The sequence below is a fragment of the Ovis canadensis genome, chromosome 13, assembly GCF_042477335.2.
Source record: "Ovis canadensis isolate MfBH-ARS-UI-01 breed Bighorn chromosome 13, ARS-UI_OviCan_v2, whole genome shotgun sequence".
Taxonomy (NCBI): domain Eukaryota; kingdom Metazoa; phylum Chordata; class Mammalia; order Artiodactyla; family Bovidae; genus Ovis; species Ovis canadensis.
In genome coordinates, this window is record NC_091257.1 from 79818747 (window position 1) to 79846240 (window position 27494).

At 41.9% G+C, this 27494-nt stretch overlaps 1 protein-coding gene across 11 annotated transcripts; it reads left to right on the top strand.

Annotated features, from left to right (window-relative positions):
- The first annotated feature begins 337 nt into the window (after nt 1–337).
- On the top strand, nt 338–27090 carry PROCR (protein C receptor). 11 transcript variants are annotated; one of them, XM_069548400.1, is made up of 5 exons: nt 338–424; nt 615–756; nt 3390–3641; nt 4014–4292; nt 4559–5220. In XM_069548400.1, the coding sequence occupies exons 2-5, from the start codon at nt 681–683 to the stop codon at nt 4675–4677; spliced, it is 726 nt and encodes a 241-aa protein (XP_069404501.1). In that variant the 5' UTR covers nt 338–424; nt 615–680; the 3' UTR covers nt 4678–5220. The 11 variants fall into 11 exon arrangements, with proteins under 11 accessions (XP_069404501.1, XP_069404505.1, XP_069404497.1 ...); XM_069548404.1 differs by lacking the exon at nt 4559–5220 and adding an exon at nt 24726–26301 and having other exon boundaries at nt 349–424; XM_069548396.1 differs by having other exon boundaries at nt 349–424; nt 4556–5220.
- The last annotated feature ends 404 nt before the right edge of the window (nt 27091–27494 follow it).

Below are 27494 nucleotides of genomic sequence, written 5' to 3' on the forward strand. Positions count from 1 at the left end.
TTCATTTTGAAAAATATTACTGCAAGGAACCAGTTCTCTATTGAAAATTAGATGGTTTATAATTCTCTCCTGTTTCAAACAATGCTGCATGAAGCTGCTTTATCTTCATTTTGTGACTATTTCTGAGAACAAGATCCCTGACTGTATAATTACTATTTACTAAAAATTCCGATAAAGTGTAGTCAACGTATTGGAAAACTGAATTCTAACCCTGGATCTGTCATCACCATGATGTATACACTTTGGGTAATCTCTGGGCCTCAGTTTCCCCATCAGAAGCATGCTGATCTCAACATCCTAAAATCTGCTCTTAAGTAGATGCCCCACCCCCTGACTCATCGAGGGCAGGACTTCTCTCTGGCCCTTCTCCCCCTTTTCCGCTCACTGTTCCTCGGAAGCGGCCCAGGGAAAAGGGAAAAGGCAGGTCTGGGCGGGAGGGTGTGATGCTGGGTGGGGCAGAGGGAGGGGAAGAGGGAGGCCGGCCCCCCAGTAGGAAATGAGACGGTAAGAATAACACTTTATAAGCCTGCCGCCCTCTTTCTCCTCCCAAGCCCTGGCCACCTTCCAGCCTCCTCCCCTCCCAAACAGTCCTCATTTCTTCTTCCCCTAGGCAGCAGCTGGCGGAGCCCCCAGTCTGCCAGAGCCAAGAGCCCGGGTGGGGTTGAGAGTCTCAGCACAGAATGTTGACAACACTGCTGCCCCTGCTGCCGCTGCTCCTGCCCGGCTGGGCCCTCCGCAGCCAGGAAGCCTCAGATGGTGAGTCAAGGGCATATGTCCTGTCCTGGGATGGTTCCTGGGACTCAGCCTATCTGGGTGCCCGGGCAAGACCAGAGGAGAGTTTATCCCCTAGGTTCTGGGCCTGCAGCCAGCTGGATCTCTCCAGAGGGAAGGCGATCCTGGGGACTGGTTTGTGTCCCCAAGCCAAGGTGAGGAAGTTACAGTTTAGCTCCTGGGAAGGGGGAGATGGAGGAGGCTAGGGGGAAACAACGCTAGACAAATGGGAAAGGGGCTGGTAGAAAGGGTGAGAGAATTAGCCATGGGGAGAGGGGAGAGGTGGGTGGGTGAAGTCTGGAGAGGGAGAGGTCTGAGGGTGATGGTGGATGGAGGTGAGTTTAGGGAAGATGGGAAAAGAGATGAGACGAGAGATAGAAGGAATGAGAGAGACTCGGAGAAGTGATGGGAGTTTGGGGGAAAGACTAGGACTGAGAACTGGGAGGCAGAAGAGGAGACTAGAGATGGTGGAGGAAGACTGGTGAGGGGAAACTCAGGGGAGCGACAAGCTGCAGTCAGTAGGAAAACTCAATGGGGATCAGGCTGTCACAGTGGCTGCACTTAAGCAGAGAAGGGGAGTTTCTACCCTGCATTATAATTGCTCCCCCACCCCCTGCCCCAGAGAGACAGCAAATAACCAGTATTCAATGAGTGTTCACTACACTTAATACGTATATTGACTCATTTAACCTCAACAAAATCTTTGCAAGGTGGGTAATACTATTATCTCCATTTTACAAAGGAGACTGGTCACCTAGCAGGTAAGAACCTTGTCTGGGGATGACCCACACAGATATACTTATTCACATCTACAGATACAGAGCACAACTTCTCAGATGCAGACATGGACAGAGACACCCCCAGATTTACAAACTGGGACTCATTCCCTCCTCAGACATTCTCCGGGCACCAATTCCATGCCAGGCCCTTGGCAGGTGTAGGAGGCAGAGATAATCAGACATGATTCCAGTGCCAAGAGGGATGGAAGTCTGTGTGTTTGAAGACAGTTATGCAGAATCTGGGATCATTGAAATTGACTCACTGTGTATGGGAGGGTAAAGAGGAGAAGCATTAGGAAAACGTCTCTAAGGAGAGGGCAATAGAGCTGGGCCTTAAAGCATGAATAGAAGTTTGCCAAGAGGCAGAGCAACCCTGCCATGCTATTCACATGTCAGCCGAAAGCCAGCATGACAGACTCCAAGTACTGAAGTACTATCTAAGCATAGGGAAGAGACCCAAAGAGCTGGGAGGAGGGAGAGACAGGGGTGGGGGGTGCGGGAACCAGCCTTCGGGAAGCTTTGAATGTCAGGCTAAAGACTTTGGATCGAATCTATAGACAGATAGCTTATAGGGAGACAGTGTAGTCGAGTGGCTAAGAGTGCTGGATTCAGACGCCCTGCATGCTAATCTTAACTCTCCTATGCCACTTGTCTGTTTTCCATATGGATGGGGTTAATAATAGTAGCTACTACATCAACTTAATGGGAGGAAGGCACAAATAAGATAATAGTGCATGTAAAGTATAGTGCCCAGGTCATAATAAGCACTTAATAGCTATTATTCGGAGAAGGCAATGGCAACCCACTCCAGTACTCTTGCCTGGAAAATTCCATGGATGGAGGAGCCTGGTAGGCTGCAGTCCATGGGGTCGCAAAGAGTTGGACATGACTGAGCAACTTCACTTTCACTTTCATGCATTGGAGAAGGCAATGGCAACCCACTCCAGTGTTCTTGCCTGGGGAATCCCAGGGACTGCGGAGCCTGGTGGGCTGCCGTCTATGGGGTCGCACAGAGTCGGACACAACTGAAGCGACTTAGCAGCAGCAGCAGCTATTATTGTCGTTGCTGTTGATTGAGGAGTGTGTCCCTGGAAGATTTTAAGCAGAAGGATGTAATGTTATCTCTGGGCCAGGTGGAGGTCAGATAAAAAGGCATGAGACTAAAGGATGAGTGGAGGGGACGAGGAAATCACTACTCCAGTCCAGATGAGAACGACTAAGGTCTGAAGTAGGGCAGCAGCAGAACAGGCAGAGAATAGGAGATGAAATTGGGTCTTCATGTGAAAATGTGTTAGTCCCTCAGTCGTGTCCGATTCTTTGCAACCCCATGGACTGTAGCCCACCAGGCTCCTCTGTCCTTGGGAATTCCCAGGCAAGAATACTGGAGTGGGTTGCCATTTCCTTCTCCAGGGGATCTTCTGGACCCAGGGATTGAACCCAGGTCTCCCTCATTGCAGGTGTCTGAGCCACCAGGATTTAATAACCAACTGGAAATGGCGGGGGGATGGGGAGGGGGGGTGGGGGGAGGAAGGGGTGAGAGCTTGAAAGGAGGTCAGAGTGGCTCTTCCACTTGTCTGGATTATCCTGAGGCAACTGGCTTCTGCACGTCTAGCCTCAGTTTCCTCACCTGTAAAACAAAGATAATAATAACCCCTGTCCTGCGCTCCTGACAGGGTTACTTGACAGCGTCAAATGGGTGGAAGGGTGGGAGGGCAATTTATGTTTATAAAGGGCCAAGAAGGTGGGCGGCTGAACTCTGGGTGGGGAGTTATTATATCGAGTTACACGCTGACCCCTCCCACGCCGGCCCGGACCAGACGCTCTGACTTCCGCCCCCAGGCCCGTGGGAGCTCCAAATGATCCAGGTCTCCTACTTCCGCAACCCCTCTCAAGTGTGGCACTGGGGCAACGCGACGCTGGGGGGGGTCCTGACGCATGTGCTGGAAGGCCCAGGCCACAACGTCTCGATCCAACAGCTGCAGCCCTTGCAGGAGCCCGACAGCTGGGCACTCACGAAGAGATACCTGAATCGCTACCTGGAGGAGTTCGTGGGCTTGGTGCAGGTGGTGCACCAGGAGCGGGGCGTGACCTGTGAGTGACGCACACGGGGGCGGGGCTGGCGAGGGCGGGCCCTTGAGGTGGGAGGCGTGGCCTGTGGGCGGGCCATAACGAGGGGGGCGGGCTTATGGAAGAACGAGGCGGGGCCGAGTACTGGGATGGGTGTCCCCGCCCGGCGTTGCCTTTGCTGATTTGCTGGGTGGGTGCTTGAGGCTGGAGAAGAGTCGGTATCCTAGCTGACGTACTGTACTTTCCGTCAGGCCCTTTTCCTGCTTGGCAAGACTTCGAGGGGGTCCCTGTTGGGAATCCCTGTCCCTGGTCCACCTTACACCCTGATCTCCGTTTCCCCCTCACACCTGACACCTTTTCCACACTGTCCCCTGATCCTGAATCCCCTACCTACAGTTCCTCTGATCATTCGCTGCTCCCTGGGCTGCGAGTTGCCTCCTGAGGGCTCGGAAGCCCGTGTCTTCTTCGAAGTGGCTGTGAATGGAAGCTCCTTTGTAAATTTCCAGCCGAAGACAGCCTCATGGGTGGCGGAACCTCATGCACCGTCCAGAGTGGTCACCTACACGGTTGACCAGCTAAACAAGTACAATCGAACTCGGTACGAACTGCGGGAATTTCTACAGGACACCTGTGTGCAATACATACAGAAACACATCACCACGAACAACTTGAAAGGTATGATGGGCTCAGGGAGGGACCTTGGGTGGGTTCCAAGCAAATGGGTGGAACTGAAAGATGGATACCTTGAGCAACAGGAGGCCCAGGGCTGGCGATTTGGGACTGAGTACACACATCTTATGTGAATTGGTAAACTAGCCCCTCCGCTACTTCCTTTGGGGAAGAAATCCTTTGGGGAAGAAATCCTTTGGGGTTTGACTAAAACCATGGACTCACTTGTTTGGGGGTGTGTTCTTCAAGCTAACTCTTCCCACGTTCAGCAGGAAGCCAAACAGGCCGTTCCTACACTTCACTGGTCCTGGGCGTCCTAGTGGGCTGTTTCGTCGTCACTGGAGTGGCTGTAGGCATCTTCCTGTGCACAGGTGGACGGCGGCGGTGTTGATTATCTCCAGCCCTCGCTGGAAAAAGGCTAGACTGATTCAGCTCACTGCAGAACTGTGCAGACTCTCCGTCTGGGACATTATATTCCGGAAGATTTAGAGTGGCAGCTCATTTCTTCTCTGAGATCTGCCCGCCAAGAGTTTGGGGGAAGGAAGGAGAGGAGCCTAGGCAGACAGGGTACTCGACTTGCTAAGAACCAAAGAACTCCTATATTTTGCTGAATTGGTCTAGGAAATGAATGCTTATTTGTATTCGTGGAAAACAGATGATGGAGTTGGGGCAACAGAGGTGGTCTATGGCCCTTCTTTCAAAGACAGAATCTGAGGCATTCAAAACACACAACCAAGTAAAACAAGTCATCCACAACCCAAATAACCAACATTCTGTGCTTTCAGTTATGTTAGTTAGATTTGGGAAGAGACACTGGTGCAATAGAGGTAGTGGTAACCAGAGAAATGATGGAAGTGTGAAATTCAAGTAATATGGGACCAAGGAGTTATTAAGTAATCAATAATAATAACTAATAAAATTCCTTGCTTATGTATACAGCATTATTTCCTCTACTTTGCAAAACTTTGGGGAAAGTAGCTCATACCGCCCCCCTCCCACCTTTTCTTAAGAAAGAGAGAACTTCTTTTTAAAAAAAAATACTTATTTGGCTGTGCCAGGTCTTAATTCCAACATGTGGGATCTAGTTCCCTAACCAGGGAATTCCTTAACCCTTTGCTTCTACTTCCTCATGTCACACTCGCTATCCAATCCACTGCAATCTGACTTGTCTATAAACTGCTCTAAGATCATCAGTGACCTCTACATGTGAAACCTTCATCTTCCATGACATTTGCAACAATTCACTTTGTGGACTAGGAATTTCTTTTCACCCTAACTTCTGAGATAGCATACTTCTCACTTTTAAAAACTGTTCTGGCCACTCAGTCAGTCCATTTGTATGTGTCAGCTTCCTCAATTCACCTTTGAAATGTTGACTTCCTTAAAAATTCCTTTTTTGGCTCCTTTTGTCCCCCCTTAAACTGTACCATTTCCGGTGACCTATTAACTTCCATGACTTCAAATACTGTCTACATATGGTGGTTTCCATGGGGAAACATGATGTCTTTGAGAGCATGTGCTTTGTCATAAGACAGACTCAAGTTTTACCTCCTTGAGCCAGGCACTTAACTTCCTCACTTCATAAACAAAAGGTATAATAAAATATACAAAAAGGGTGTAATAAATAACCCTTAAGGGTATAACAATACCTACCTCATAGACGCATTATGAGTATTAAATTTTATATATATATAAGATAAATGGGCTTTCTGGTGGCTCAGCAGTAAAGAAACTGCCTACAGTGCAGAAGTGCGTTTGATTCCTGGGTCGGGAAGATCCCCTGAAGGAGGAAATGACAACCCACTCTAGTTTTCTTGCCTGGGAAATCCCATGGACAAAGGAACCTGGCGGGTTACAGTTAATGGGGGTCACAAGAGGCAGACTCAACTTAGTGACTAAACCACCACCCTACCACCATATAAGACAATATATGTATACTTAATAAATCTGGCACTTGCTGCTGAGCTCCTGATCCACCCATATTTGCCTTGATTTTTGAAATCATCTCTACCTCAATATTTTGCAGACATTTCAAAATCAACATGTTCAAAATGAAATTCCTTATCTATCTCCTCAATCCTGTTCTCTCTCATCTGTTGTTTACTCCAGGTTAAACAGAATTACCATCAAATCATATCAATGTAGAGACCTCAGTGTTAACCTTTGTTTACTCCCCCTTCATCCCCACCTACAAAATACAGTATCTGTAGAATCCTCTCCTTCCTTTCCACTCTATTGCTTTGTTCACAAGGTCACAATTCATCTCTTTCTCTGGTAGGCACAACAGGTGTCCCACCCAGTTTTGCCTTCAAGGAAAGATGTACTGTTTAGCTATAGAGAATATAATCAGTAGATAACCTCTAAAGGCTCCCGTTCCTTTAGTGTCTGTCTCACTGCAGAGCACAGTCCTGCACAAGGTCATGCCCATCCTGGGAGCATTCTCACCCAGTGACTGAGCAAAGCCAGGGTATAAAGTATAAAGTTTCAGCCATTCTGACCCACTGTATTTCTTTCTAAATTTTGTTTGTTTATGGCTGTGCTGGGTCTTTGTCATGTGCTCGGGTTCTCTCTAGTTGTGGCAGGTGGGGGCTACCCTTCGTTGCAGTGTATAGGCTTCTCATTGTGATGGCTTCCCTTGTTGTGAAGCACAGGCTCTAGGCTCACAGGCTTCAGTAGTTGCAGCACTTGGGCTCAGTAGTTGCGATTCACAGGCTGCAGAGTGCTGGCCCAGTGGTTGTGACACACGGGCTTACTTGTTCCAGCGCATGTGGAATCTTCTTGGACCAGAGATCAAACTTGTTTCCTGCTTGGCAGGCAGATTCTTAACCAGTGGACCACCAGGGAAGTCACTGAAATACAGGGAAACACCACTGTATTTCTGATGAGCTGTATTTACTCCAGAGCTCCCCACCAGGTTGGAGGAAGGGGAAAAGGCGCTCCTCTTGAATTGTAGCGGGACCCTCGGTGTTCCTCTCAGGTGGAGATGGGTATGTCGGGGAACTTCTTGAGTTGACGCAAGGGTGTTAAGGACCCTTTCACGGTTCAAGAGTGAAGGTGTGATTTCCCTCGAGACGCCGCAGCGGAAAAGGGCCTCATCTCGCCTGGAGGGGAGAACCTCCTGGTTTTTCTCGAGTTGTGGCAGGTTCCTCTCGAGTTACGACGGGGACCTCAGGGACCTGCTTGTGTGGCCTCAGGAAAGGCCAGTCTCCATGCCAGTTGGAGGGGCCTCTCGTGATTCCTATCTAGTCGGTGCAAAGAAACCAGCCTGGGTCTTTGTCAGACCTACATTATAGTTTGATTTCTCTTTTCAATCCTATTTCCTGACCCTAGTTAATGTCTTGCACTTCAAATCCTGTCTTGGCATCTGCTTCCCAAAGTTCCAACCTGTGACTGACTCTCTCTGTGTCTGTTTCCAAACAGAAAATTTCTCAGTCTTTTGACTAGACCATGATGATAGACTCTTCCTCATTTTTGTAATGATCTAGTTAAAGAAACCACAGCTGGAGTCACTGCTTTCATCACCACTGCATGGTGTCATCTTAAAGAAATTCTACCCTGTGTCTTACACTATGTGTTCAAGATTCAAAGTCCTGGTGAAAGCATTCAAATGGCCATGCCTGGATCATGTTGCCTTTGCCATAGTTACAAGGGGGTGATGGAGAGGGAAACTTTAAGCATCTTTGGTTTCTCTTGTGGGAGGTGGGACCCTATCTCTCATTAAGAGGACAGGCTTTCAGATGTTGGCAAAACAAAACCCTAAATGTTCCTATATCTCTTATTGTATTTACTCATTTATTTATCAATGCATTTATTCATCCAGTAAATATTTGTCAGTACAATACTAAGTGATTAAGACATGATCCTTCTTGAGGAGCTCATTGTTTACTTGGCAAGATAAAACATACACAAATAAAAATAATACAAGACAAGGGACTTCCACGGTGGTCCAGTGGTTAAGAATCTGCCTTGCAATGCAGGGGACTTGGGTTCGATCCCTGGTTGGGGAACTAATATCCCACATGCCACGGGGCAACTAAGCCCACAGACTGCAGCTACTGAGCCCACATGCTCTGGAGCCCATGCACCTCGACTAGAGAAAGCCAAGCACCACAGCAAAGACCCAGGGCCAAAAAAAAAAAAAAAAAAAAAAGTGTTGAGATATCCTAATATCTGGAAGAAACATATAAAGATGCTATGGTGTGATTTACATAGTGCTTTATAGTTTTTAAATTCTTTAACTTTCATGTATAGTTTAATACTGCGTAAGATCTCTTAAGAAAGGCAGTCTCCTCATTTTAAATTAGGAAATAGGCTTAGTTAGAAGAGTAAAAAGGAAAGTAAGTAAACAAAGTAAGTGGGAGAGTCAGAATTCAAACCCATGCCTTCACATTCTAGAATTTATGCTTTTTCAACTCTTTCCAAAACAGAGCATCAGAGGAATGTGTGGGGGGAAGGGATGGGTTTTATGGAGGGTAAGATCTGACTGTGCACAGATAGAAAACATAGAGCAGCTTAAATAATGGCTTAGAGTTAGAAAAAAAACAGAGTAGATGTGAGGAAGGATAACCAGCCCAGTGGGGCTAGAGAATAGAGAGTGGAAAATGAGACTCGAGAGTAGGCTGGGGTTTTGTTGTACTGAACCTCTAATACCTGGTGAAGGAGTGTTCTCTAGGTGGTAAAAAAAAAAAAAAAAACCTGGAAAATTATCACATGTTGTTGGATAGAAAACTGCTGAAGTTTTCTTTCCCCTTTCAGCTGCATTGTACTTATTTATTTATTTCAGACACACCCTGCAGCATGTGGGATCTTAGTTCCCTGAGCAGAGACAGACCCCTGTCCCCTTGCAGTGGGAGCATGGAGTCTTAACCACTGGCCCACCAGGGAAGTTCTCGGCTGCAGGTAGACTAAGACCCATTGACCCTAAGTTTAAGGGCCTGGCATGGACACATCCAGATCAAGACTGTACCAACCCTTCTCCCAAGTGAGGAGGCAAAACGGAAAGGAGAAGGTGGGAAGAAACCAGCCTGGAAGAGTGAAGTCTTGGAGTGTGAGTCAGATGTACTAATGCTCTGAGATGTTACATCATCCATTTCATCAGTGCTGGAGCTGCAGTAGTTCAGGCTTTCACCAACTCTAACTTGAATTGTTAGAATTAGATCTGACTCTCTTTTAGTCCCCTCGAAAAGTTGCCATCAGAATGCTTCTGATAACATGCCAGTCTTCAGTTCAGAATTCTTTAGTTCTTCCATTGTGTATAGGATAAAATCTAAATTCCTTAGTTTGGAGTTTAGGACTCTCCATAAACCAGCACCAACCTATCTTTTCTCTAGTTTCATCTTCAACCCCTCTGTCTCAGTCTGTTCAGACTGGGTGGCTTAAACGAAAAAGCATTTATTTCTCACAGTTCTCAAAGCTAGGAAGTTCAAGACTGAGCTGCTGGCATACTCAGTGTCTGATGAGGGCCTACTTCTTGGTCCACAGGTGCCCATCTTCTTAGTGTCCTCATAAGGTAGAACTGGGGAGGGGGCTCTCTGGAGTCTCTTTTCTAAGGGTACTTATCCCATTCATGACCTAATCACCTCCCAAATGTCCCACCTCCATATACCACCACAATGAGGATTAGGTTTCAACATCTGAATTTGGGAGGGGGAGACACAAACATTCAGTCTACAGTACCCTCCCCCTCTCTCAACCTGCCTTCTATCCTCTTCAAGCCACCCTTGTTTCCCCACCATACCTTGTCCTTTCTGGTCATGCCATTTCATGCCACGTTCTTTTCTCTCCCTGGCAAATTCCTATCCAGCAATAATAATTGCAGGCTTCAGTACTCCATTTTTAAATAATTACAGAAAATCAATGACACAGAAGACTTGAACAATATAAACCAACTAGACCTAATACACATCTATAGGGTTCTCCATCCTACAACAGCAGAATATATATTCTTCTCAAGTTTACATGGACCATTTTCAAGGACAGATCATGTGTTAGGCCATGAAACAAGTCTCGATAATTTAAAAAGAAAATCATTAAAAGTATGTTCTTTGGGATTAAGTGGAATTAAGTTAGAAATCAATAAAAAGAAAATTTGGCAAATTCATAGATTTGTATGTAAACAACACATTCCTAAATTTTAAAATGGGTCAAAAAAAATTTCGTGAGCTAAACTAGAAAATAGTTTGAGGTGAGTGAAACATCTCAAAACTTATGAGATGTGGCTAGATTAGTTAGAGATGGGGGAAATGTATAGGTTTAAGTGCCTATATTAAAAAAGAAGGAATAGCTCAAATCAGTAACCTAACGTTCCATCTAAGAAGCTAGAAGAAGAGGAGCAACTTCAACCTAAATCTAGTAGAAGAATGGAATTAATAAGCTTTAGAGTGGATAAGTGAAATAGAGACTATAAAAAATAAAACAAGAGTTGATCTTTGAAAAAATAAACAAATTTGACAAAACTTTTAGCTAGACTTACCAAGAAAAAAGAGAAGATCAAGTTACAAATATTATCACAGAAATTAAAATGATTGTAAGGAATAGTACAAACAACTGTTTGTCAACAAATTAGATAACACTGATGAAACTGACAAATTCCTAAAAAATACAAACAACTGACCCAGACTAAGAAGACATGAAAATGTAAAACTAGACTTATAACAAGCAAAGATGTTGAATTAGCAATTTTTAAACTTCCCACAAAAAAATGCCAGCCCAGGCCCAAATTACTTCACTGGTGAATTCTACCACATTTAAAGAACTAACATTAATCCTTGATAAACTCTTTCAAAAAATAGGAGAGGGAACACTTTCCAGGTCATCCTATGAAGCCAGTATTACTTTGAGACCAAAACCAGATAGAGAATTGCAAGACAGCTACAGCTATCTAATTAATAGAGACACAAAAATTCTTAACAAAGTATTAACAAATTGAATCCAACAAAATATAAAAAGGATGACATACCATGATAAAGTAAGATTTATCCCAGGGATAAATGGCTCAATTTATGAAAGTCAGTCTGTGTAATACACCATATCAATAAAATAAAAGACAAAATCAACCCAGTCAGTAGATGAAGAAAGAGCATTTGATAAAATCCAATACCTTGTATGAAAAACACACTTAACAAATTAGAAATAGAAGAGAACTTGTTCAACCTTATAAACATTATCTACAGACAAGCCCACAGTTAACATCATACTTAACTTTTTCCCTAAAATCAGAAACAACAAGAATTTCTGCTCTACCTACTTTTAAAAAATACTATATCAATACTTCAGGTTCTACAGGTAAGAATAAAATCAGGCGAGAAAAAAGGCACCTAGATTGGAAGGGAAGAAATAAAAGTATATCTATTCAGAAATGACATGATTTTATATGTGGAAAATCTTTAAAAATCTACTAAAAACAGCTATTAGAGCTAATAAACAAGTTTGGCAACGTTGCAGAATACAAGATCAATATATAAAAACAAATTGTAATCCTATGCACTAGCAATAAACCATCCAATAATTAATTTAAGAAGAAAAATTCCTTTAGAATAGCATGAAAAAGAATAAAATACTTAAAAATAAATTTAACAAAAAAAGCATAAGATCTTTAAAACAAAAAGTAAAAATCTTTATCGAAAAAAATTAAAGAAGTTCTAAATAAATGAAAAACAGCCTGTATTCCTTGATCAGAGACTTAATATATTAAGGCGGCAATAGTCTCCAAACTAATCTACAGATTCAATGCAGACTCTATTAAAATCTCAACTGCCTTTTTTTTTTTGTAGAAATTGGTAAAATTCATATGGAAGTGCAAGAGACCCAAAATAGCCCACAAAAATATATTGGAAAAAAAAGTTGGGGACTAACACTTCTTGATTTAAAAACTTACTACAAAGCTACAGTGATCCACAGAGTATTTTACTGGCATAACAACAGACATATAGATCAATGGGAAAGGACAGAGACTCCAGAAATAAACCCTTATATCATGGTCAACTGATTTTCTCCAATTTGCTAACATAATTCAATGGAGAAAGAATAATTTTTTCAATAAATGGTGCTGGGATGGCTGGATATCAACATGCAAAAGAATGAAGTCAGAATTCCAACCTTACACTAAAAACACAAATCAACTCAAAATGGATCAAAGTACTAAATATAAGCCATGAAACTCTTAGAAGAAAACGTAAGTGTAAATATTGGCCTAAGATTGGGTGGTGATTTCTTAGCTATAATACAAAACATACAGGCAACAAAGGAAGATAATAGATAAATTGCACTTCATCAAAATAAAATACTTTGGTGCTTCACAACACACTATCAATAAAATGAAAACATATCCCACAGAATAGAGGAACATATTTGTAAATCGTATATCTAATAAGGATCTAGTATTGAGAATATATAAAGAGCTCTTATAACACAAAAATAAAAAGATAATCCAATATAAAAACAGGCAAAAAATTTGAATAAGCATTTCTTAAAAGAATATATGTCAGTGGTCAAAAGCACATGAAAAGATGTTCAACATCATTAATCATTCAGTTCAGTTCAGTCGCTCAGTCGTGTCCGACTCTTTGTGACCCTATGAACCGCAGTGCACCAGGCCTCCCTGTCCATCACCAACTCCCGGAGTTCATCCAAACCCATGTTGGAAACGCAAATTGAGGCTATACTGAGATACCATTTCACACCATCAAGAATGGCTAAAATTTAATGACAGACAATAAACCAGTATTGGTGAGGATGTGGAGAAAGTGGAACCCTCAGATATTGCTGTTGGAAATATAAAATGGTACGCCTACCTCGGAAGTCATTGAACAGTTCCCAAGGAGTTAAACGTACTTTTCAATTGACTCAGCAATTCCATTCCTGGAATGTACTCAAGAGAATTGAAAATATGTCTACACAAATGCTTCTACATAAATGTTCATAGCAGTATTGTTCATAACAGCCAAAGGGTGGAAACAATTCAAATATCTATCAGTTGATGAATGGATAAACAAACTGTGGTGTGTTTCTACAACAGAATATTGCATAGCCATAAACATGAATGAAGTACTGATAATGTGCTACAACAAGGATAAGCCTTGAAAACATTATGATAAATAAAAGAAGCCAGTCACAAAGAAACACATCTTGCATGATTCCATTTACCTGAAATGTCCAGAATAGGAAATCCATAGATATAGAAAATATATTGGTGGTGCTTAGTGTTGGGAGGAGGAGGTGTTGAGAGAAGGTGACTGCTAAAGGATACAGGGTTACTTTCTGGGGTAATTACAATATTCTAAATTTGGACTGTGATGATAGTTGCACAAGATAGAGAAAACACTGAATTGCATTCTTTAAATGGATGAATTTTATGGTATGTGAGTTATATCTCAATGCAGGTGTACCTTGTTTTATTGTGTTTTGCTTTATTACACCCCACAGATGTTGTAGGGTTGTGGGTTTGTGTTTCTTTTTTTTTTATTGGAGTATAATCATTTTACAATGTTGTGTTGGTTTCTGCCGTACAACAAGGTAAATCAGCTATGCTGCTGCTGCTGCTAAGTCACTTCAGTCATGTCCAACTCTGTGCGACCCCGTAGACGGCAGCCCACCAGGCTCCCCCATCCCTGGGATTCTCCAGGCAAGAACACTGGAGTAGGTTGCCATTTCCTTCTCCAATGCATGAAAGTGAAGTCGCTCAGTGGTGTCCGACTCCATCAGCCATAAGGATACATATATCCCTTCCCTCTTGAGTATCTCTCCCATTCCCTACGCCCCCACCTCTAGGTCATCACAAAGCACCAGACTGGAAGTTGTTTTATACAGCAACTTCCCACTAGCTATCTATTTTACATATTGCAGTTTTTTTACAAACTGAAAGTTTGTGGCAACCCTGCATTGAGCAAGTCTACCAGAGGCATTTTTCCAACAGCATTTGCTTACCTCCTGTCTTTGTGTCACATTTTTGTTAATTCTCACAATATTTCAACTTTTTCATCATTATTACATTTGTTATGGTGGTCTGTGATCACTGATCTTTGATGTTACTGTTGTAATTGTTTGGGGGCTCCATGAACTCTGCTTATATAAGATGGCAAACTTATTAAATGTGTGTGCTCCACCAACTGACCGTTCCTCTGTGTCACTCCCTTTCCTTGGGCCTGTCTATTCCCTGAGACACAGCAGTATTGAAATTAAGCCAGTAATAATCCTACAATGGCTTCTAAGTGTTTACATGAAAGGAAAAGTTGTGCATTTCTTACATTAAATCAAAAGTTAGAAATTATCAAGGTTAGTGAGAAAGGCATATTGAAAGCCAAATTAGGCTGAAAGCTAGACCTCTTGTACCAAAAAGTTAACTAAGTTGTGATTACAAAGGAAAAGTTCTTAAAGGAAATTAAAAATGCTACTTCAGTAGCTCATGAATGATAAAGAAGTGAAACAGCCTTATTGCTGATATGGAGAAAGGTTGATCTGGAGAGAGGATCAGACCAGCCACAACATTCCCTTATGTCAAAGTTTCATCCAGAATAAGGCCCTAACTTGCTTCCCTGGGGGCTCAGCTGGTAAAAAAAAATCTGCCTGCAATAGGGAGACCTGGGTTCGATCCCTGGGTTGGAAAGATACCCTGGAGAAGGGAAAGACTACCCACTCCAGTATTCAGGCCTGGAGAATTCCATGGACTGTATAGTCAAGGGGGTCGCAAAGAGTTGGACACAACTGAGCAAATTTCACTTTCACTCTTCAATTCTATGAAGCCTGAGAGAGGTGAGGAAGTTAGAGAAGAAAAGTTTGAAGCTAGCAAATGTTAGTTCATGAGGTTGAGGAGAGAAGCCATCTCTGCAACATAAAAGTGCAAGGTAAAGTAAAAATGCTGATGTAGTTGTAGTTCAGTAGCTCTTTGTGACTCCATGGACCACAGCATGCCAGGCTTCCCTGTCCTTCACCATCTCCCAGAGCTCTATCATCCCCTTCTCCTGCCTTCAATCTTTCCCAGCATCAGGGTCTTTTCCGAGTCAGCTCTTCACATCAGATGGCCAAAGTAGTGGAGCTTCAGCTTCAGCATCAGCATCAGTCCTTCCAATGAATATTCAGGGCTGATATAGAAGTTGCAGCAAATTACCCAGATGTAGTGAAAATAAGTAATGAAGGTGGTCACACTAAACAAGTGGGCTTCCCCAGTGGCACTAGTGGTAAAAAGAATCTGCCTTTCAGTGCAGAAGACACCAGAGACACTAGTTCGATCCCTGAGTCAGGAAGATCCCCTGGAGTAGGAAATGGCAACCCACTCCAATATTCCTGCCTGGAGAATTCCATAGACATAGAAAAGCAGCACACACCAAACAACAGATTTTCCGTGTAAATGAAACACCCTTTTATTGGAAGATGCCATCTAGGATTTTCATAGCTCAAGAAGAGAAGTCAATACCTGGCTTTAAAGATTCAAAAGGCAGGCTGACTCTCTTGTTAGGTGTTAATCCACCTAGTAACTTTAAGTTGAAGCCACTGGTCATTTACTATCCTAAAAATCTTAGGGCCCTTAAGACTATGCTAAATCTACTTTGCCTGTGCTCTATAAATGGAATAACAAAGCTTGGATGACAGTGCATCTGTTTACAACAGAGCTTACTGAGTATTTTAAGCCCACTGTTGAGATCCACTTCTTTGGAATAAAAATTTTAAAAAAGATTCCTTTCAGAATATTACTGCTCATTAATGCAACTGGTCACCCAAGAGCTCTGATGAAGATAGACAGTGAGGTTAATGTTATTTTCATGCCTGCTGACACAACATCCATTCTGTAGCACATGGATCAAGGAGTCATTACAACTTCAACTTTCTTTATTTAAGAAATACTTTCCGTAAGCCTATAGTTGCCATCGTGGTGATTTCTCTGATGGATCTAGGCTAAGTCAATTAATAACCTTCTAGAAAGGAGTCACCATTCTAGATGCCATTAAAGACATATAAGACAAGGCTGGACTTTTCTGGCAGTCCAGGGGTTAAGAATATGCACTTGCAGTACAGGGGGTGGGGTTCAATCCCTGGTCCAGAAACTAAGATTCCATGCCATTTGGCACAGTCAAAAAAGATACATGTATATTAAGGGGTCAAATAGCAACATTAACAGAAATTTGGAAGAAGTTGATTCCAACCCTCATCAGTGACTTCGAAAAGTTCAAGACTTCAGCAGAGAAAGCAACTGCAGATGGTGTGGAAATAGCAAGAGAATTAGAGGTAGAAATGCAGCCTGAATATGGGACTGAGTTTCTGCAGTCAAGATAGCATGGTACTGGCACAAAAACAGAAATATAGGCCTCTTTCTATCTGTTAAGTTTTCTTTGGAGAAATGTCTATTTAGGTCTTCAGCCCATTTAAAAATATACATATTTATTTATTTATTTGACTGCTCCAGGTCTTAGTTGTGGGGTCTTTAGTTGTGGCATGTGGGATGTAGTTTCCTGATCATGGATTGAACCTGAGCCCCCTGCATTGGGAGCTCAAAGTCTTAGCCACTGGACCACCAGGGAAGTCCCTTCAGCCTGTTTTTTGACTGGGTTGCTTGTTATTTTTGGCATTGAGCTGCATGAGCTATTTGTATATTTTGGAGATTAATCCCTTGTTGGTTGCTTTGTTTGCAAATACGTTCTCCTATTCTAAGGGTTGTCTTTTCATCTTGTTTATGGTTTCTTTTGCTATGCAAAAGCTTTCAAGTTTAATTAGGTCCCATTTATTTATTTTTGTTTTTATTTTCATTGTTCTAGGAGGTGGGTCAAAAAAGATCTTGCTGCAATTTATGTCAGAGTGTTCTGCCTATGTTTTCCTCTGGAAGTTTTTGTAATGTCCAGCCTTACATTTAAGTTTTTAACCCATTTTGAGTTTTTGTTATGATGTTAGGGAGTATTCTAATTTCATTCTTTACATATAGTTGTCCAGTTTTACCAAAACTGCTTATTGAAGAGACTTTTTCTCCATTATATATTCTTATCTGCTTTGTCATGGATTAAGTGATCATAGGTGTGTGGGTTTATCTCTGAGCTTTCTGTCCTGTTCCATTGAACTATATTTTTGTTTTTGTGCCAGTATCATACTGTTTTGATTACTGTAGCTTTTTAGTATTGTCTGAAGTTAGGAAGCCTGATCCCTCCAGCTCTGTTTTTCTTCCTCAAGATTGCTTTGGCTATTCAGGGTCTTTTGTGTTTCCATACAAATTGTAAGGTTTTTTTGTTCTAATTTTCTGAAAAATGTCATTGGCAATTTGATAGGAAAGGCATTGAATCTCTAGGTTGCTTTGGGTAGTATAGCCATTTTCACAATATTGATTCTTCCAATCCACCAACATAGTACCTCTCTTGATCTGTGTCATCTTTGATTTCTTTCATCAGTATTTTACAGTTTAATTTCTTTTTCTGGTCTTTTATTGCTAGTGTATCAAAATGAAATTAGTAGAAAGAAATAAATCCTAAAAATCAGAGCAGAAATAAATGAAATAGAAACAAAGAAAAGTAGCAAAGATCAGTGAAACTAAAAACTGGTTCTATGAGAAGATAAACAAAATAGATACACTTTTAGCCAGATTCACCAAGAAAAAAAGAGAGAGGGCCCAGATCAATAAAATTAGAAATGAAAAAGGAGAAATTACAACTGACACTGCAGTAACACAAAGGGTCATAAGAGGCTACTACAAGCAACTATATGTCAATAAAATGGATAACCTGGAAGAAATTGACAAATCCTTAGAAAGGTATAAGCTTCTAGGACTGAACCACAAAGAAATGGAAAATATGGACAGACCAATCACAAGTAATAAAACTGAGACTGTGATTAAAAACCTTCCAACAAATAAAAGTCCAGGACCAAACGGCTTCACAGGCAAATTCTATCAAACATTTAGAGAAGAACTAACACCTATCCTTCTCAAAATCTTCCAAAAAACTACAGAAGAAAACTCCCAAGCTTATTTTACAAGGTCACCATCACCCTGATACCAAAACCAGACAATGATATCACACACACACAAAAAAAGAGAAAATTACACACCAGTATCATTGATGAACATAGAAGCAAAAATCCTCAACAAAATAATAGCAACCAGAATCTAACAATACATTAAAAAGATCATACACCATGATCAAGTGGGAGTTATCCCAAGGATATAAGGATTCTTCAATACATGCAAATCAATCAATATGATACACCATGTTAACAAATTGAAGAATAAAAACTATACAGTCGTCTCAATAGATGCAGAAAAAGCTTTTGACAAAATTCAACACCATTTATGACAAAAAGTCTCCAGAAAGTGGGCATAGAGGGAACCTACCTCAACATAATAAAGGCCATATATTGAAAATACACAGAAAATATAATTTTCAATGGTGAAAAACTGAAAGTATTTCCTCTAAGATCAGGAACAAGACAAGAATGTCCACTCTTGCCACAATTATTCAACATAGTTTTGGAAGTCCTAGCACAGCAATCAGAGAAGATAAAGATAAAAGTAATCCAAACTGGAAAAGAAGTAAAGTAATCACTATTTGCAAGTGACATGATACTGTACGTAGAAAATCCTAAAGATGCCACCAGAAATGGCAGTGCTAATCAGTGAATTTGGTAAGGTTCCAAGATACAAAATTAATGAACTGAAATCTCTTGCATTCCTACACCATGTACTCTCATCAGGTCATACACTCTTGACCTGATGGAAAAACTGAAGCTGGGACAAACTAAGCAGCTTGTCCGAGGTTCCACAGTTATCTGGTATGAAAACTGACACTAGAACTTAGGACTTCTGATTTTTGATCCTGAGTTAATGCTCCTTTACCATGCTGTGAGAGGTGACAGGAGTCATAAGTTGTAGAGGTAATGGGATTACTTGCAGGGTTTTTCTGAAAGTTCTTGTTCACATCCCGAAGAAGGAGAGGTAAAGCATCAGAAAAACAGTGGGATGAGTAACTCTGACCTTCTAGGGAGATGATATGATTCTCATTTCTAGAAAGTTCTACACAGTAAAGAGTTAATAGAAGGTTTGGCTTCCCTGGTGGCTCAGACGGTAAAGCATCTGTCTACAATGTGGGAGACCTGGGTTCTATCCCTGGGTCAGGAAGTTACCTGGAGAAGGAAATGGCAACCCACTCCAGTACTCTTGCCTAGAAAATCCCATGGATGGAGGAGCCTGGTGTCCATGGGATCGCAAAGAGTCGGACACGACTGAGCGACTTCACTTCACTTTGTTGCCTATGCTTATACATGTGAGTATTTGTTCATAGCTATGTGACCTTGGCTAAGTCACACTCTGCCAAAAGAGAACTTAAATTTCTGAGTTACTTTCCAGCTCTGATAACAAGAATTTTAAGTTCCTAAGTCCAGACAGCTGGCATTTGGGAACTGTAAGAGTTTTAGAAATCCCATTCTTCTTCCTGGAACAACCGCAGAATGTTTGGCTTAGGCCTACCCATCAGTAGCCAGCCTATTGAAGGCCCAATTTGAGTTTACACAATAAGTAAACAAATCTGGAATAAATTTAAACAAGTAATGCCCTCATATATTCTCAAAGCCTCCTTCTGGGTAGTTTGGCTTGCAGTCTTCTCCCTCCTTTTAATTTAATTCAATATGTATGGTTTTATGGATAAATGGAACAGAATAGAGAACCCAGAAATAAAGCCCCTCACCTATGGTCAATAACCTTTGACAAAGGAGGCAAGATGATCCAATGGGGAAAAGGCAATTTCTTCAGTAAGTAGTGTTTGAAAAGCCGGACTGCTGCATATAAATAAATGAAATTAGAATACTTCCTCATGCCATACACAAAAATAAACTTAAATGGTTTGAAGACTTAAATATTAGAAAAGACACCACAAAACTTCTGTAAGAGGACATAGGCAAAACATTCTCTGACATAAATTGTAGCAATGTGTTCTTAGGTCAGTCTCCCAAGGCAACAGAAATAAAAGTAAAAATAAACAAATGGGGCCTAATCAAGCTAGCAGGCAGGTCTGGTTCAGTCTCCTGTGGGGTCAGTGCGCCTTTCCCCTGAGTCTTGGTACACGTAATATTTTATTTGTGCCCTCCAAGACTGGAGTCTCTGTTTCTCCCAGTCCTGTGGAAGTCCTGTAATCAAGTCCTGCTGGCCTTCCAAGTCAGATTCCCTGGGGATTCCCAGTCCCTTTGCTGGATCCCCAGGATGGAACGGCTGACATGGGGTTCAGAACCTTCTCAACAGTGGAAAAATGTCTTTGATGTTATTGTTCTCCTGTTTGTGAGTAGCTCACCTGGAGGGTATGGGATTTTATTTTATTATGATTGTGCCCCTCCTACCATCCCATTGCAGCAGCTTCTTTGTCTTGGACATGTGGTATCTTTTTTTTGGTGGGTTCCAGTGTCCTCCTATCAATGGTTGTTCAGCAGCTAGTTGCAATTTTGGTGCTCTCCCAGGAGGAGATGAGCACACATCCTTCCATTCCACCATCTTGAACCAAGTGGAGATATGCAACCTTCCAGAAAAAGAATTCAGATTAATGTTGGTAAAGATGATCCAGGATCTTGGGAAAAGAATGGAGAAGATGCAAAAAATGTTTACCAAAGACCTAAAAGAACTAAAGAACAAACAAACAGAGATGAACAATGTACTAGAAGGAATCAACAGCAGGATAACTGAGGCCTAAGAACAGATGTGGGCTTCTCTTGTGGCTCAGCTGGTAAAGAATCCACCTGCAGTATGGGAGACCTGGGTTTGATCTCTGGGTTGGGAAGACCCCCTGAAGAAGGGAACAGCTACCCACTCCAATATTCTGGCCTGGAGAATTCCATAGACTTGTACAGTCCATGGGGTCACAAAGAGTCAGACATGACTAAGCAACTTTCACTTTCACTTCCAAGAACAGATAAGTAACCTGGAAGATAGAACTGTGGAAATCAGTGCCACAGAACAAAACATTGAAAAAAAGAATGAAAAAAGAAAATGAAGAAAGCCTAAGAGGCCTCTGAGACAACAGAGTCCAATACATGATTGTTTGATGAATGAATAATGAGTGGATTGTGGATGGATATGGTAGCATAAAGGCAAACAGGGTGAAGGAGCACCATATGTTTGGAAAATAATAAATGGTCTGATTTGGCTGCTCTGAATATAGTCTACATAAATGTCTTGGGACATAAAATGGATCATTTAAGTACCAGATTAAGAGCTCCATGCTGGGGCCAGTCCGTGGTGGCCCATTGGTTAAAAATCTGTGCTTCCACTGCAGGGGACGCGGGTTCGATCCCTTGTCGAATGCTGGGCAGCAAAGCCAATTTTAAAAAGAAAAAAGGAAAGAATGCCATGCTAAGAAGTTACACTTAATTCTACAGGCAGTAGGTAATTAGTTCCTCCTCTAGGGAAATCAAAATCACTGCAGATGGTGATTGCAGCCATGAAATTAAAAGACGCTTACTCCTTGGAAGGAAAGGTATGACCAACCTAGATAGCATATTCAAAAGCAGAGATATTACTTTGCCAACTAAGGTCCGTCTAGTCAAGGCTATGGTATTTCCTGTGGTCATGTATGGATGTGAGAGTTGGACTGTGAAGAAGGCTGAGTGCCGAAGAATTGATGCTTTTGAACTGTGGTGTTGGAGAAGACTCTTGAGAGTCCCTTGGACTGCAAGGAGATCCAACCAGTCCATTCTGAAGGAGATCAGCCCTGGGATTTCTATGGAAGGAATGATGCTGAAGTTGAAACTCCAGTACTTTGGACACGTCATGAGAAGAGCTGACTCATTTGAAAAGACTCTGATGCTGGGAAAGATTTAGGGCAGGAGGAGAAGGGGACGACAGAGGATGAGATGGCTGGATGGCATCACGGACTCAATGGACGTGAGTCTGAGTGAACTCCGGGAGTTGGTGATGGACAGGGAGGCCTGGCGTGCTGCGATTCATGGGGTTACAAAGAGTCAGACACGACTGAGCGACTGAACTGAACTGAACTAGGGAAATCAAACACGCTTGTTCGTCCTTGTAGCCTTAGTAACTAGAACAGTGCCGGGAATTTAGAAGAAAGACAACAAATGGCTAGATGAATGAATAAATTGAGATTTTTTGAGAAATGAAGTTATGTCATCCAGTCTTCTGCTTAGTTAATAGTAATAATAATTCCTTTTGTATACAGTTTTATCAGTACAGAAACATTTTTATTCTATTATCTCGTTAAAATTTTTGTTGATCTGCCAAATAAGTTTATTAGGAAAGAAGGGCAGGTATTATCCTCATTTCCTGGTGGATGTTATTATTCTCATTTCCTGATGGATGTTGTTATTCTCATTTCCTGGCAGATGTTATTATTCTCACTTGGAGTGTTCGGAATCCAAACTCTGCTTCCTCTGATATCCCCTCGTACAGCTGAAGGGCTGGAGTATGTGGACCTACATGTAACAGCCTCAGCCTCGCTCCACACTTACCAGACTCAAGATTTCTGTATATTCCCTCCTCAAATAGATTCAATTCTGCAGTGCAGGGATATTTTACTGATTAATTAATGGAGAGCCTGGTAAAAATTATCATGATGCCATTAGCAGACACTTAATCAAATTCTCCTGTAGATATTTCTGTCCTTTTCCCCAAGATTCCACTCCCGAGCCATCAACTCATCCGCCTTCCTTCTCTTTCCTCTCCAAAGCCCTCTCCACCAAAATAAACCAGCAACAATTCTGTGTGTGTATGTACTTCCCAGGCAGTGCTAGTGGTAAAGAACCCGCCTGCCAATGCAAGAGACATAAGAGATGTGGGTTCTATCCCTGGGTTGGGAAGATCCCCTGGAGGGGTGCATGGCAACCCACTCCAGTATTCTTGCCTGGAGAACCCCATGGACAGAGGAGCCTGGTGGGTTACAGTCCACGGGTTTGCAAAGAGTCAGGCACAACTGAAACGACTTAGCATGGATTCCTTTCTACGAAACAGAAATCTTGTCACTTTTTTTCTTTAGTTTTTAAAATTTCCTCAGGCATATCCGTTGGTCTGTCTCTCTTTTCTTTCTTCTTCTTCTTTTTTGCTGCACCTTGAAGCATGTGGATTCTTAGTTCCCCAATCAGGAACTGAACCAGGGCTCTTAGCAGTGAGACCTTGGAGTCCTCACCACTGGACTTCCAGGAATTCCCTCCCGTGGTATCTCATTCCATCCAGTAACAGGTGAAGAGGGAAGGATATTTGATCTGTGGAGCTCTAGAGAACAGATTTTAGAACTTCCCTGGGGGCTCAGAAGGTAAAGAATCTGCCTACAATGCAGGAGACCGAAGTTCAATCCCTGGGTAGGGACAATAACCTGGAAAAGGAAATGACAATTCACTCCAGTATTGTTGCCTGGAGAATTCCATGGACAGAGGAGCCTGGCAGGCTATAGTCCATAGGGTCGCCAAGAGTTGAATAAGAGGAATAAATGTTACTTCAGTGTAACTTTCTAGCAGAGCACTCCAATGAAAGAACTGGCAGCCTCACGCAGTAGGGAGCTCCCTGTCACTAAAAGCCTTCAAACGGGTCAGGTCTAAATTCTGATCTCCAAAATCACATGTGACAGCCCTGCATAGCTTCAAGGACAGTGATCCTATTCCCCCAAATCTTCTCTAAGTTAAACATCTCTGGTTCCCTCAAGGGTTTCTTACGTGACGTGGCTTTTTAGTATATTGGTATTATTTTTCTGAATTTACCGCAACTTGTCAATTTATTCCAAAAAGACATAGTGTGGAGGAGCTGGGACTGTAATAGAGAACAAAATCAAGCCCCTGTCCTGTAGAACTTACTGTCGACTGCTAGGTAGGAAAGTAAAAGAACATAGATGTGGAGAACAAATATATGGATACCAAGTGCGGAAGGGGAGCTGGTAGGAGGAACTGGGAGTTTGGGACTGACATATATACACTACTGATATCGTATACTAAATAGATAACTAATGAGAACGTGTTGTGTAGCACAGGGAACTCTATTTAATGCACTGTGGTGACCTAAATGAGAAGGAAGTCCAAAAGGGAAGGGATTTATATACACGTATGGCTAACTCACTTTGCTGTATAGTAGAAACTAACACACCATTGTAAAGCAACTATACTCCAATAAAAATTAATTTATAAAAGAAACAGTATAGGAGGTAAGGGACAGTAGCAAAGGGATAAGGAGTGCCAGGGGTGATGAGTTGCTGTTTTGTATAGCACAGTCAGGACAGACCTCTAAAATCTGACTGTTGAGCTGAGATCTGAAGGAAGAGAGAGAATGAACCATCACATGGCTGTGGGAGCAACAATCTAATCTGACTAGACAGAGCAACTGCCAAAGTCCTGAGGGCTAAGTTTCATTTATTTGTGTGTGTTAGGAAGTGTGTTTATCTGGGGAGCGGGGATATTGCCAAGGAGAAAAGAAGCAGCAGGATCATGAAGAGCCTCGGAGGCCAATTATAACTACTTTTTTTTTTTTTTTTTTTAATGCTGAGTGAGATGGGAAGCCATTGGAGGCTTTTGAGAAGAGGAGTGATGTGATCTGACTTTGTTTGAAGAGCGTCACTGTGGCTACCATGGCGAAGAGAGAGCTCAGGGAGCAGAGACACACTCAGAGAGCCCCACGGACACATACACTCTTGTTACGAAGCTATGCTAATAATATGGGTGAAAAACGATGGTGCCGTGGACCAGGGTGTGAAGAGAGATGGTGAAAGTACTCGGATGTTGGACATACTATGAAGATAGAGGTGACAGAATTTACTGACAGATTGGATGCGACATGAGAGAAATAGAGGAATAAAAAAGTGACTCTAAGAAATGCAAATTAAAGCCACAATATGGGGCTTCCCTGGTGGCCCAGTGGTTACGAATCCACCTGCCAATGCAGGGGATACCAGTTCAGTCCCTGGTCCGGGAAGATCTCACAGGCAGCGGGGAAACTAACCCCGGGCACCACGACTACTGAAGCCCTCACGCCCTAGAGCCCGTGTTCCACAACAAGAGATGCCACTGCAGCGAGAAGCCTGCACACCGCAACTAGAGACAGCCCGCGCAGCAACGAAGACCCAGCGCGGCCAAAAGTTAATTAATTAATTTAATTTTTAAAAAAGACATCACAGAGGAGAAAACCATTTGGGAAACCATGGGACAATATGTAAGAAAATTGAATTCACAGACGAAGAAAATACCAGATCCAGATGGTTTCACTGGCAAATTCTACCAAACACTTGAGGAAGTGTTTAGTAGACAAAGTGGTAGAGTTCTACACAAACCCTCCCAGAAAATAGAAAAGGAGTGACACTGTGCGACTCATTTTATGAGGCCGACATTATCATGACACCAAAATGAAAAAAAAACAAACAAAAAAGACATTACAGGGAAACTACAGACCAACATTCCACATGAACATAGACCAAAAGCTCTCAACAGACTACTAGCAAATCATATCCAGAAACATATAAAAAGGATCATAATTCACTATGAATCAGAGTTTACTCAAGGTAATTCAATGCTGATAGACCATCCAAAAATAAATTAATGTAATTCACCATGGTGACTTAGTTGCTAAGTCATGCCCAACTCTTGCGACCCCATGGACTGCCAGGCTTCTCTGTCCATGGGATTCTCCAGGCAAGAATACTGGAGTGGTTTGTCATTTCCTTCTCCAGGGGATCTTCCTGACCCAGGGATCGAACTCAGGTCTCCTGCACTGCAAGCAGATTCTTTACCCACTACCACAGTGACAGACTAAAACAGAAAAAAACACGTTAATCTCAACTGATGGAAAGCATTAACAGAATTCAACATGTTTATCATAAAATCTCACAACAAACTAGGAATAGAAGGAAACTTCCCTAACCTAAAAGAAGGACAGTCAGCAAATGGGCATCATCCTTAGAGACTGAATGACTTCTCCCTAAGACTGAGAACAATATTCACTCTTGCCTATTCAATATTATCCAGAAAATTCTAACTAATGCAACAAGGCAAGGAGGAAAAAAGACACATGGATTGGAAAGGAAGAAATGAAACTGTCTCTATTAATAGCCAACGTAATTGTCTATATGGAAAACTCTATTAAATCTACAAAAAAAAGTTCCTAAAACTAGCTAATGAATTTGGCAAAGTCACAGGATACAAAGTCATAATATAAAAATCAATTATATGTTGGACTTCCTTGGTAGTCCAATGGCTAACACTCTGAGCTCCAGATGCAGGGGCCTTAGGTTCGATCCCTGGTCAGGGAACTAGATCCCACATGCTACAGTTAAGAGTGTGTATGCCGAAACTGAAGATCCTGCATGCCACAACTATTAATAAGACATGGCACAGCCTAAATAAATAAAATTTAAAAAAATTAATTATATGTCTATATACCGGCAATTGGAAAATTAATTTATTTTTTAAAATATTTATTTGGCTGCACCTTGTCTAAGTTGCAGCACTCTGGATCTTCAATCTTCATTGGGGCATGTAAGATCTTCTTAGTTGTGGTGTGTGGGATCTAGTTCCCTGACCAGGGATTGAACTCAGGCCCCCTGCATTGGGAGTGTGGGGTCTTAGCCACTGGACCACCAGGAAAGTCCCAACAAATTTAAGTAAATAATAATTTTCAGTTGCACCAAAATAATGAAAGTCTTAAGGATAAATACAACAAAATATATGATGGATCTTTATGCTGAAAAACACATCAGTGAAGGAAATCAAAGCAATACAACATGTTCATTGGTTGGAAGCCTCAATTTTGTTAAGACGTCAATAGTTCCCCAATTGACATACAGACTCAACACAATCCTAATCAAAATCCCAGCAGGAGTTTTTGTAAATATCAATAAGCTGATTTTAAAATTTATATGGAAAAGCAAATAAACTAGAAAGCTAAAACAATTTGGGGAAAGTAGAACAGTGGTGGAGAAATACCACTACATTGATAAATGTAGCATAGTCTAGCAAAAGGATAGATGCATAGATCGATAGAACAGAACAGGGAGTCCAGAAACAGACTGACACAAATCCAGTCAATTGGTTTTTTTACAAAAGTGTGATGGGAAAGATTACCTTTTCAACAAGTGATGCTAGAGTAACTGGACTTTCTTATATAAACGTGTGAACCTGACCTGTATCTTACACTTTCTATTTTTTAAATTTAATTGCGATGAATCTTGGACCTAAATGAAAACCTGTGAGACTTTTAGAAGAAAGCAAGGGAGAAAAACCTTTGTCACCTTAGACAGAATTCTTGAATGCAAAATTAAAATTCATTAA

What these genes read in the sequence shown, in the direction of transcription:
- PROCR (XM_069548396.1), top strand. Translation starts at nt 681, where the DNA reads ATGTTGACAACACTGCTGCCCCTGCTGCCGCTGCTCCTGCCCGGCTGG. An exon ending in CAGCCAGGAAGCCTCAGATG is followed by an intron (nt 757 to 3,389) that starts GTGAGTCAAGGG and finishes TTCCGCCCCCAG; the next exon opens with GCCCGTGGGAGCTCCAAATG. An exon ending in CCAGGAGCGGGGCGTGACCT is followed by an intron (nt 3,642 to 4,013) that starts GTGAGTGACGCA and finishes CCCTACCTACAG; the next exon opens with TTCCTCTGATCATTCGCTGC.